This window comes from Mauremys mutica, chromosome 23, assembly GCF_020497125.1.
Source record: "Mauremys mutica isolate MM-2020 ecotype Southern chromosome 23, ASM2049712v1, whole genome shotgun sequence".
Classification (NCBI taxonomy): Eukaryota; Metazoa; Chordata; order Testudines; family Geoemydidae; genus Mauremys; species Mauremys mutica.
Genome location: NC_059094.1, coordinates 9,542,091 through 9,554,261, shown reverse-complemented (window position 1 = coordinate 9,554,261; position 12,171 = coordinate 9,542,091). Strand labels below are relative to the sequence as shown.

Genomic DNA, 12,171 nt, shown 5'->3' with positions numbered 1-12,171 from the left:
TGGCTTGGCACAGTCTTCCAAAGTACCTCAGGTGCTATAGACACACTTGCTTTCTTCTAGGGAGGTGTATTGATTTATTACATGTCTTTTCTACAATGTACTGTTGCTAATACTAATTACACCTCTACCTTGATATAACGCTGTCCTTGGGAGCCAAAAAGTCTTACCGTGTTATAGGTGAAACCGCGTTATATCAAATTTGCTTTGATCCACCGGAGTGTGCAGCCCCGCCCCCCCGGAGCGCTGCTTTACCGCGTTATATCTGAATTCGTGTTATATCGGGGTAGAGGTGTATATTGTAACTTTAAAAGGATTGGTATTGTAAGGGTTTCTGTGCGCAGACTGTTACTATTACAACAAAGTATGGTACATGTGTTTCAGTAGTTTTGGGCAAATCATACTGCAATATGTAGTTGTTAACCTGTTTTGGAATACACCGAATTGCGTATTCAACCACAATGTGGTCAGTACGCATTAGCTTGACTATCTGGCTTTCCAGTGTAAAGCTATCACTTACTTACACGATTCCTCAGCTAAACAAGGAGTATGTTAAGTTTTTGTGCAAGTCAGGCCTGGTCTACAGTGTGGGGGAATTGACCTAAGATACACAACTTCAGCTACAAGAATAGTGTAGCTGAAGTCGACGTATCTTAGGTCGACTTACCTCGCGTCCTCATGGTATGGGGTCGACTGCTGCCACTCCCGCATCGACTCCGCTTCTGCCTCTCGCTGCAGTGGAGTACAGGAGTCGACAGCAGAGCGGCTGGGGATCGATCACTACCCACCAATCCGGCGGGTAGTGTAGACGTACCCTCAGTTGATCTGGTTTGTCTAGAATAATGATTACTTCATGTTGAGTAAGGATACATCATAATTCCTGGGTGAGCCAGTGGTTTCTTTCAGTTTGGGAGCCTCTTGGTGATTGAATCAGTTGACTACAGGACTGACTTCTTTCAATAACATTATCAACAGCATCATGTCCTTTACAACAATGTCTGTATTAGTTATCCTAAACCAGTGGTTCTCAATTTGCGGGCCACTTGCAGCCCAATTAGCATACAGCTGCAGCCCATGTGACATCCTCAGGGCCATCCAGGTATTATATATATTGTGTGGATGCAGCCCACATAACACAAAGAGCTGCATATGCAGCTCACAGTGGTAAATAGGTGAGAATTACTCTCCTAGGGGCTGCAATAACAAAACCCCTGCAGTTATGTTTCAAAGTGCTGCACAATGTTAGTTCTAATCAGCTGAACACAAGCTGTCTGAATTCCCAGTGACAGTGATGCTCTTCCAGTGGCTCATGGTGGTTTTGTGCCCACTCCTCCCCTCATTTCCACTAAAGTCTTATTTTAAGGAAAAGAAATGGACTTGGAGTCTAGTGTCACTACAGTGATGGGTATCTTTGTTCCTACAATTTCTGATTGTGCGCAGACCTCTCCATCCACCATACAGCAGTTACTCCTTTATTTCCTAATTTAAGCAAAGAGTGTTTAAGTCAAGAATCAGCCTTGTGATTTCTCAAGGTGCCAGGGAGAGACAGCTGTTTGTTATTATTCCATAACCCTAAAGCACATGGATAACTAGTCAGTTTGGAAGGTTGTGTTTAGGATGTCCGCTGGATGCAATGTATATTACACAAAGAGTTTTCAGGCTTTTTTTTTTTAAATAAAGTCCACTTGATACAGTGTAAGTTAGAGACTGACATTATTTTTTCTTAATACTTCAGGATGCTACATTCTTCCTAACCTTCTCTGGCCTTTTTGTGTATTTTTTTCTTTTTAGAGTCTGTGTGACTTTCCCCCCAAAACGGATGTGGATGCAGTGACAGAGAGGAAAAGTACTGCCCCTGACTTTGAATTGGTGGGCCCAAAGCATTCAGTAGCCTGTAGTGAGAACCAAATGTCAACTCCACCAGAGTCTTTACAAAGTCATGACTTTGGCACTTCCTCCCTAAGCAGTGAGGATGAGGATAGAGCTCTTGTATTTCTTGAGAGCAAGGATGACCTAACATATGAAAAGGGTTATGCAGGTGTGGAAAAGCAGGCAGATTACTCAGATGAGCAGTCTGAGGTGGAGACCCCTACAATCTCTGTTTCACCTCCACTGCACCCCTGTCAGAGAGAGGAGGAGGCAGAGAATGTTGAAGAAAATTATTTTACAAGAGCTCCACTTAGAAATCTAAACGGAGAGTGTCACAACTCGAATATTGATAATGGGCTTCCCACACTCATTCGCTGTTTTCAGGTAGTAACTGTGAGCTCAGAATGCCTCCTTTTTTTTTCAAATCTTCCTTTTGGTTTTTGGAATGAAATCCCAAACACTGCAGCAAGCATATGCTACAAATCTGTGATGAGGAATTATGTCTACATGGCCTGAATTCATTCCCCAAACTAATCAGCCAGTTAATCTCCTGCAAAGTCTGTGCAACTGAGCCCCCTCCAATTTAGCCTTGCATAAAGTGACAGACATGCCTCAATGAAAAATGGCCTTTGTCTTCCTTTGAATCGCGTGCCCTGTGTTCTAAATAAAAGGAAACATGCAGACTCCAAAGGCCACCACGTTTAATTTTATTCCACGGAATTGGGTGGTTATCATGGGTTTTTGGTGTGTTTTACTGCTATATTGCAGAAAATTTGGAAACCAGGCTAAAGGAGATGCTGCAGGGCTGAAACGTAAATGTAGGACAATAAATTGTAGCTCTGTCAAAAGTCAACATTTACATTGTAATTGTCATGAGATTTCAAATCCCACCATCACCATGGCAGAGATTTTTGCCTGCTTCAGTGTTGCTGAATATCAATCATTTATGTCAAAATAGATGACCACTTAACATATTTACTAACAATCAAGGTGGCAACTGTCAGGCTTTGGGAAGGTGAGCAGAAACTGATTGAGCTGGGAAAACCTTGTGGGTCTTTTGCTAATACTATCTTCTCTTTTGATGAATTACCAGGTGGTGGAAGAACTGATTTTTCCAGTTTCTCTTTCAAGACTCTCACACTGTTTTTCTTTTAAAGACTTGTATCTGACATTGATTTAATAAAAGCCAGTGAACCACAGGTTGATGAATATTTTAACAATGGAAATGGCTTTGTTTGCATTCAGAATAAAGCTTCAGTCAGCCGTGATTAACTTATTTGTCCAGTCTCTACAGCATCAATTTTGATATTTCAGTACAGTCAGAGTCATGGTCTGACTGGCAGTTTTCTATGGGGTCCTCATCCTCGTAATTAGGAAACTAATCAGTATAGTACATTCATAGTAATCTGACTGTTTAACCCTTGATGACTTTCTTGGTCTAACTTAAGAAAGAACAGTACAGTTAGCAGAGAGGATTTCACTGTGTTTTAAGCCGCAAATTTGACTTTGCTGGTTCAGTGCTTGATCCTCTGAAACATGTATCAAACTCTCTGTAGGGCTAAAATGTTCAAGATTTCTTGGCTGAGTCTTGGTTTCTCAGTCTGTGATGTTTTTATCAGATCAATGTCAGAGCGTTGACCAGAAACATCATCAGTATGTAACTATGCTATGTGTTGTTTTTTTTAAACCTCTTTCATAGCCACCCCTAGTGAAGACTCAGACAGTTACCATCTCTGACGTGTCCAATGCTGTGAAAAGTGAAATTCCAACAAAAGAAGTTCCCATTGTTCACACAGAGACCAAGACCATCACCTACGAAGCTGCACAGGTAGAAACGTTTTGCCTAACTCACAGTGGATTTAATTAAATGTAATAATATGTAAGTGCAGAGTTTATTAATCCTTAGAATGTGACCACATAAGAATATTAGAATGGTCATACTTAGTCAGACCAATATCCTGTCTTCCAACAGTAGCCAATGCCAGGTGCTTCAGTAGGGATGAACAGAACAAGCAGTCATTAAGTGATCCATCCCCTGTTGTCCAATCTCAGCTTCTGGCAGTCAGAAGCTAGGGACGCCCAGAGCATGGGGTTGCATCCCTGATCATCTTGGCTAATAGCCATTGATGGACCTATCCCCCGTGAACGTATCTAATTCTTTCTTGAACCTCGTTACAGTATTGGCCTTCTCATCGCCTGGCAATGAGTTCAACAAGTTTACTGTGCATTATGTGAAGAAATGCTTCCTTTTTATTTGTTTTTAACTTGCTGCCTATTTAACTTGCGCTGCATCCGAGGGTGCTAAAGGAGTTGGCCGATGAGATTGCAGAGCCATTGGCCATTATCTTTGAAAAATCATGGCGATCGGGGGAGGTCCCGGATGACTGGAAAAAAGCTAATGTAGTGCCCATCTTTAAAAAAGGGAAGAAGGAAGATCCAGGGAACTACAGGCCAGTCAGTCTCACCTCAGTCCCTGGAAAAATCATGGAACAGGTCCTCAAGGAATCAATCCTGAACCACTTAAAGGAGGGGAAAGTGATCAGGAACAGTCAGCATGGATTCACCAAGGGCAAGTCATGCCTGACTAACCTAATTGCCTTCTATGACGAGATAACCGGCTCTGTGGATGAGGGGAAAGCAGTGGATGTACTATTTCTGGACTTTAGCAAAGCTTTTGATACAGTCTCCCACAGTATTCTTGCCAGCAAGTTAAAGAAGTCTGGGCTGGATGAATGGACGGTAAGGTGGATAGAAAACTGGCTAGATGGTCGGGGCTCAACGGGTAGTGATCAATGGTTCCATGTCTAGATGGCAGCCGGTATCAAGTGGAGTGCCCCAAGGGTCGGTGCTGGGGCCGGTTTTGTTCAATATCTTCATTAACGATCTGGAGGATGGTGTGGACTGCACCCTTAGCAAGTTTGCAGATGACACTAAACTGGGAGGAGTGGTTGATACGCTGGAGGGTAGGGATAGGATACAGAGGGACCTAGACAAATTAGAGGATTGGGCCAAAAGAAATATGATGAGGTTCAACAAGGACAAGTGCAGAGTCCTGCACTTAGGACGGAAGAATCCCATGCACTGCTACAGACTAGGGACCGAATGGCTGGGTAGCAGTTCTGCAGAAAAGGACCTAGGGGTTACGGTGGATGAAAAGCTGAATATGAGTCAACAGTGTGCCCTTGTTGCCAAGAAGGCTAATGGCATTTTGGGTTGTATAAGTAGGGGCATTTCCAGCAGATCAAGGGATGTGATCATCCCCCTCTACTCAGCACTGGTGAGGCCTCATTTGGAGTACTGTGTCCAGTTTTGGGCCCCACACTACAAGAAGGATGTGGATAAATTGGAGGGAGTCCAGCGGAGGGCAACAAAAATGATTAGGGGGCTGGAGCACATGACTTATGAGGAGAGGCTGAGGGAACTGGGATTGTTTAGCCTGCAGAAGAGAAGAATGAGGGGGGATTTGATAGCTGCTTTCAACTACCTGAAAGGGGGTTCCAAAGAGGATGGATCTAGACTGTTCTCAGTGGTAGAAGATGACAGAACAAGGAGTAATGGTCTCAAGTTGCAGAGGGGGAGGTTTAGGTTGGATATTAGGAAAAACTTTTTCACTAGTAGGGTGGTGAAGAACTGGAATGGGTTACCTAGGGAGGTAGTGGAATCTCCTTCCTTAGAGGTTTTTAAGGTCAGGCTTGACAAAGCCCTGGCTGGGATGATTTAGTTGGGTTTGGTCCTGCTATGAGCAGGGGGTTGGACTAGATGACCTCCTGAGGTCCCTTCCAACCCTGAGATTCTATGATTCTATGATTAATTTCATTGGGTGATCGCTAGTTCTTGTGTTATGTGATGGAATAAATACACTTCCTTATTCACTTCCTTCATGACTTTATAGACCTCTATCATAGCTCCCCTTAGTTATCTTTTTTCCAAGTCCCAGTCTTTTTAATCTCTCCTCATATGGAAGCTGTTCCATGCCCTTAATCATTTTTGTTGCCCTTCTCTGTATCTTCTCCAATACCAGTGTCTCTTTTTTGAGCTGGGGTGACCAGAACTGCACGTAGGTGGAGATCATATTGTAGATTCTAGCAGTGCAAGAATTATTCTTTCCTGCACCAGGTATTTTTTGCAGGTTTCAGGAATATGATCATTTAATTAAAAGTTGTATCATAATACATACATACAGGGGACTGAATTAAGGTTGTCTTTCAACTGCTTGTCCATAGACATATTCCACTGATAGTGTGCATGTGCCCCATGGGCCCGAGGTTGGAGTCTTTTGGCTAGCAGTGTCTGTTGTGGCCACCCATATACCCTGAGTTCTTCTTTGAGTGCTTGCTCATGTCTGTTCCATGTTAGGTGTGTGTGCTCGCCACATGCACTGGTGAAGAAGTTTTCCTCTCAGTGGTATCCGTAGAGGACTGGCTCTGGCGCCCTCTGGAGTGGCACACATATGCCTCCATACATGGTGTTCTACAAGGACAAGGTTCAGTTGCGTCCCCATCCTGCTTTCCTGCCAACAGTGGTGTCACCTTTTCATGTTAACCCAGACATTTTGCTCCCAGTATTCTGCCCAAAGCCTCACTTGTCCAACGAGGAGAGGCGCTTGCACACCCTAGATGTCAGGTGGACTCTGGCTTTCTACTTAGAGAATACCAAGCCCTTCCATAAATCTGCTCAACTCTTCATCACAGTGGCTGACAGGATGAAAGGCCGCGTGGTGTCTACTCAAAGGCTTTCGTCTTGGATTATTACCTGCATCTGTATTTGCTACGAGTTGGCTCATGTTGTACCTCCACCGATAGTGATGGCCCATTCAACTACAGTTCAGGCGTCAGCAGCAGCCTTCCTAGCACAAGTCCCTTTCTAGGACATCTGCAGGGCCGTAATGTGGTCATTGGTACACTCCTTCATGACCCACTACTCCATCACCCAGTTGCCAGAGATGACGCTGGCTTTGGCAGAGCTGTGTTGCAATGGACACGTCCATGAACTGTGACCCGCCTCCGGAGATACTGCTTGGGAGTCACCTAACATGGAATGGTCATGAGAGAGCACTCTAAGGAAAAAAAAAACAGTTACTAACCTTCCATAACTACTGGTCTTCGAGATGTGTTGCTCATGTCCATTTCATGACCCGCCCTCCTTCCCCTCTTCGGAGTTGCGGCAAGAAGGAACTGAGAGTGGGAGAGCCAGTGGCGCCACAGCTGGTCCCTTATGGATACCAGTGAGGGGAAAACTTTCAGCACCAATGCATGTGGTGAGCAACACATCAAGAACAACAGTCACGGAAGGTTAGTAACTTTTTTTCTTCATGTCTCATGCCAACCACATTAAAAGGGCAGCGTGGACAACCGCCACTCAGTTCCTCTCGCTGGCTCTAGCTTTGAAATGGAACTGCTCCCTTGTCTGTTTTCAATGTATTGCTGGCTCTCTGTTCATTCCTTCTAAATGGTGTCCTAATCCCCTTCTAGTTAGGTAGTTTGCCAGTTGGCACCATAGTAGTAGTAGTTTTTTCAGATTGCATTTCTTTATCAGGAAAATCCTTGTGTGTCTTTCTGGTATCAAGATGGCAAGTTCTAAGTCCTCTGGTTTCAAATATCATCCCTTACAATGCCCATCAAATGAAAATATTCTGTGTTGAATAAAATGAAAAGCTTGGCATGTTTCATGAATCCTTAAACAGGCTGAATAAAATCAGCCTCAACACTCCAGATCTGCGTATTAAACTAAGATTCTGTTTGTGACAAACTTTCACATTTGCATAAACAAATAACTTGTGTATATATTGATGTGTGCGCAGCACTAAGAATTACCAGTAAGCGGTTTTCAAAATAGCTCCATGTCTGAACAGAATTTCTCACCGGCTGCTAGTGCTTTGATGTAGACTAGACTGTTCTAAGCAAACAAAGTGTAGCCTTTGTCCTAGGAGAGATTTGCTGTCTATTTTATTTTCATTTCTGTTTATCACACTTTTCCTGTAGTTTCTTTTCTGTTTATCGTTCTTCAGAACTTTGTGTACAGATTAAATTATCTTGACATTTTTTGAAAACTTTGTTTTGTATCATCTTATCCTGATGATTTCCTGCTACGTTCCTATATCTAAAGCGGGTACTGAAACCAAAAATAGACTCAATGTGAAAGTACTTGTTATAATCAATCTCAAAGCACTTTAAATTAGTAAATTAGAATATTAGTGGTGTAATAACTATATTCAAATGTGGCTCCATAGTTAAGGCTGAAGCAGATTTTGACCTGATGCAAATTCTTAATATCTTAGAAATGTAATTTTATGTCAGAATAAATATTTTTTGACAAGGCAAATCAGGTTAGCTTTGACAATGGTTCAGAAAAATCTCTGCACTATTTTTTCCTGATTATATTTTTCTGGCTTATCATTACTGCAAAATGGACTGGCCTGTAAACTTCAGGTCGTGGTAAGGTCCTGTGCCCTTTCCCAGTTTTGGAGATTTGTTGGCAGAATGCGATTATTGAAAGTAGTTTATGGGCTCCGGGTGTGAGCATTGACAGAGTGTAAGAAGGTCGCAACAGCAGCATGAGAGCTGCACAAATGGCACAAAGGTACAGTGGAAGCCATGGGAACTCCCCATGGCACTACAGTTCAGATTCATACCGCTGAGGGCCTGCAGTTGCATGATGCAGAATACCTAAATTGTGCATAGTACAGATTCTTCTTTGAGTGGCTACAGACGTGCATTGCACTCAGGAGTGTGCACTCCCAAAGCACGAGAGTTGGGGAATTTTGCTCTACAGTACCTGTAAGAGTAACGCTCACACTCTGCAGCTCTTAGCCCCTCTCCTGGCAATTTAAGGACAGCACAACTCTGACCCTTCCCCATTACTTCTCCCTACCTATGGCTAGAGTCAGTGTTCTGTGTGGTATTTACCTCACGCTTTTCTATCTCGGTTTTCTGAGATTTTGTTGTTCTGGGGATAGTTACAGTTATTTAAAAGCAGCAAAGAATCCTGTGGCACCTTATAGACTAACAGACGTTTTGCAGCATGAGCTTTCATGGGTGAATACCCACTTCGTCATATTCACCCACGAAAGCTCATGCTGCAAAACGTCTGTTAGTCTATAAGGTGCCACAGGATTCTTTGCTGCTTTTACAGAACCAGACTAACACGGCTACCCCTCTGATACTTTACAGTTATTTAGTTAGTACACTTAATTGTTCTTCGAGTGCTGCTCATGCCGATTCCATTCTAGGCGTGCGCGCACCCACATGCCTGGTTGTCAGATATTTTTGCCTTAGCAGTATCCGTAGGGTCGGCTGTGGTGCCTTCTTGAGTGCCGTGCTCATGTGTCAGTACATCAGGCACTGCCGGCCCTATGCTCTCTCAGTTCCTTCTTACTGCCCGTGGAGGTTATCTGAGTTCCTTTTTCCTTGCCTAGCAAGGATTAGTGGTTCTTCTCTACTGTTTTGTGAGCATTAGGGTCTTGTAAATAGTTTGTTTCAGTAGTTGTTAAGTAGTGTAGTTACAAGTTGGAGAATGGCTCCATGGGGACTCTGGTTTTAAGCCCTGCTCTGACTGGAACAGGCCTATGCTGCCTGAAGTGCTTGGGGGGAATCACATGTGAATGACAAGTGTCACATAGGATCATAGAAATGGAAGGGACCTTGAGAGGTCATCTAGTCCAGTCCCCTGCACTCATGGCAGGACTACGTATTATCTAGAGACAATTCCTTCTTGTAAGAGTACGTGAGCTATAGGCCATTCCTGTAAGAACTCGGAAAGAGCACCACAGCCGTTTGAGGGCCCTCCTCATGGAGGCTGCTCTCTGCCCGGCTTCTGAACCTTCCCGGACAGACTCCACCCCTAGCACTTCGGCCTCAGTGCATAGTGTACCCCAGCACCCAAAAAGAAGTCGAAGAAACATAACTCGCCAGAACTGAGCAAGAAGGGCGATGAGATATCGGGCAAAGGACCCAGTTCAGGCCACTCACCCACAATGGAGCACCTCCCCAATGGTGTCCCATAGCCCCCTGAGGGATCCACAACTGACTCCCAGGAGCAGTAGGGGACACAGGCTTGTGGCAGGGCTGATGCCTTCCCAGGGTCTCCTGGCTCCCAGAGGGCAGAGGCCTCTAGCGGTGCCACTGGCACTGCGTGCATTGCAGGAAGTGGCAAAGGCTCCCTATGAGGGCAAGCCAGCCATAAAGACCTCCCAGAGGGCAAGTGAGCACTGCAGATCTCTAGAGCCAAAACAACACACACTGTCTCCACACCCCAGATCTCTGGCTTCTCAACTCAGATCCTCTGCAGGTCACCCTAGATTGCCAGCATCATGGTCGCCCTCTGCCCTTTCGATGTGGATCGCCTAGGGGGAGGCGCCGGTCACCGTATCACTGGCACTGTTCATCCTCCCATCTCCTTGGCACAGATGCCCGTCTCCCACACTGCGGGAATGGTCTCCGTCATAGTACTGATCCCGCCTAACCCCTGGCATCGGTCCTCCTATTCAAGACACCGGTCCATCCAAGGGAAGAAAATTTCCTCAGATTCTGTGATGATGAGATTTCTAAGAGGAGTCAATCGTCTCTACCTACCTGTGAAAGAGGTTCCCTTGTGGGACCTTGATACTGTCTTAACTGCCTTTATGGGACCACCACCCAAGGTCCAGGAGACTTGTTCCCTGTCCCTCCTGTGCCAGAAGACAGCCTTTGTTGTTGCTATAACATCTGCAAGGAGAGTAAGTGAGCTATAGGTCTTAATGGCAAAGCTCCCATGTACACAGTTTTTTCAAACAAAGTGGCCAACTTTTGTTAAAAGTAGTTTCATCTTAACCAAATTTATTGCCGGTGTTCTTCTCTAAACTGAACTCCAATGCAGATGAACAGTGACCTCACACATTGGATGGGAGAAGGTGCTTGGCGTTTTAGAGAGGACTTCTCAGGCTTTTTGTTTCCTATGCTGATCGGGTGAAGGGTCATTCTCTGCACAGCTGATTTCCAGGTGGATAACTTCCTGCTTTACAACAGCATGTGATGTAGCTCAGACCAAGTCTCCATAGAGATTATGGGCCACTTGAGGAGGCCCCAAGAAACATCGATAGCATTCTTCAGTGATGTTTTGACAGTAGGAGTTTGCAGGGCTGCTACCTGATCTTCTCTTTTACCAAGCACCATGCTGTTACCACTGCATCTATGTCAGATGCAGACTTTGGGAAGGCAGTCCTGCAGTCTTTGTTTAAGTAGGCGCCAACCTCCGAGTACTGTTAGAGAGTCACCCGAGAGGAGTATGTGTCTGTCTGCAACCACTCGAAGAACAACAACTGGTGACCCTCCTGTGCTCTAACTGTTCTTCAAAATGTAAGCGTAGACGTGTGTTCTATGACCTACCCTCTGTCGCCTCTCTATCAGGGTCTCTATTTTTGATGTTTGGGTCAGAGGAACTGAGAGGGATGGGGAGGCACTGCCCTGAAATAGCCTGGGGAGGGGCTAAGGGCTGCCCCTACAGGTACTGCTAGACAAGGTTCTCTGACTTTGGTGTGCTGCTTGCGTGCGCACCTGAATGGAATACGTGTCTGCACACCCCCGTTTCCAAGAACAGTTACAGAATAGGTAAGTAACCATTTTTTACTTTTAGGAAGTCTGCAACTTGGAGGCTAAATGGTAGAAGAATAACCAAGAACTGGGTTCTGTTCTGCCACTGACTGGCTTTAATGCTTTTCACTTCTGAAAAGCAGGTAATTTATTTGGGTGCCTAAATATGGCACCCAAATTTGAAAATTTTTGTCTTAGCCTTCGTGTCTGCTTCCCTGTCTGTAATATGGAGTTAGTGTGACTGCCTATTGCAAGGAGGTACCTGTGCAGTGGACCATTTGTTTAATGCATACCTGGCGTACTGTCATACTTGTGGAAACTGTCTCCAGAGATCATCAGCAACTGATTGTTTAACTTCCCATCTGAAGTAGAGCACTCTAACAGTGTCACATGCTCTCCAGAACCAAACTGCAGCACCAGTACTGGGCATAGTGTTAAGTTTGAACCCGTATTGCTCAGAGCATTAGTAGCTGAGATTAACTGATCCAGCTAAGTCTAGTCACAATCTTTACATCGCTAGCTGTAATGTCTCAAGGGCGAAGTGAGAATTCTGTAACCTAATTATTTGGCAGGTTTCAGAGTCAGGGGCGGCTCCAGGCCCCAGCATGCCAAGTGCGTGCTTGGGGTGGCAAGCTGCGGGGGGGCACTCTGCTGGTTGCTGCGAGGGCGGCCGGCACACTTGCGGGAGGTCCAGCAGACCCTCCGCAGGCAAGCCGCCGAAGGCAGCCTGCCTGCCGTG

General features: G+C 45.0%; 1 protein-coding gene across 32 annotated transcripts in view; it reads left to right on the top strand.

Moving 5' to 3' along the window:
* The window catches only part of EPB41 (erythrocyte membrane protein band 4.1), a 160,962-nt gene that overhangs the window by 132,425 nt on the left and 16,366 nt on the right, over positions 1 to 12,171 (top strand). For 17 of the 32 annotated variants that reach the window (XM_044997519.1, XM_044997514.1, XM_044997510.1 and 14 more), the window contains one exon: positions 3,566 to 3,694. In XM_044997519.1, coding sequence (XP_044853454.1) covers positions 3,566 to 3,694 — 129 coding nt within the window. Of the gene's footprint in view, positions 1 to 1,788; positions 2,251 to 3,565; positions 3,695 to 12,171 lie in introns of all 32 variants that reach the window. The other 15 variants (XM_044997492.1, XM_044997506.1, XM_044997491.1 and 12 more) reach the window with 1 other exon arrangement.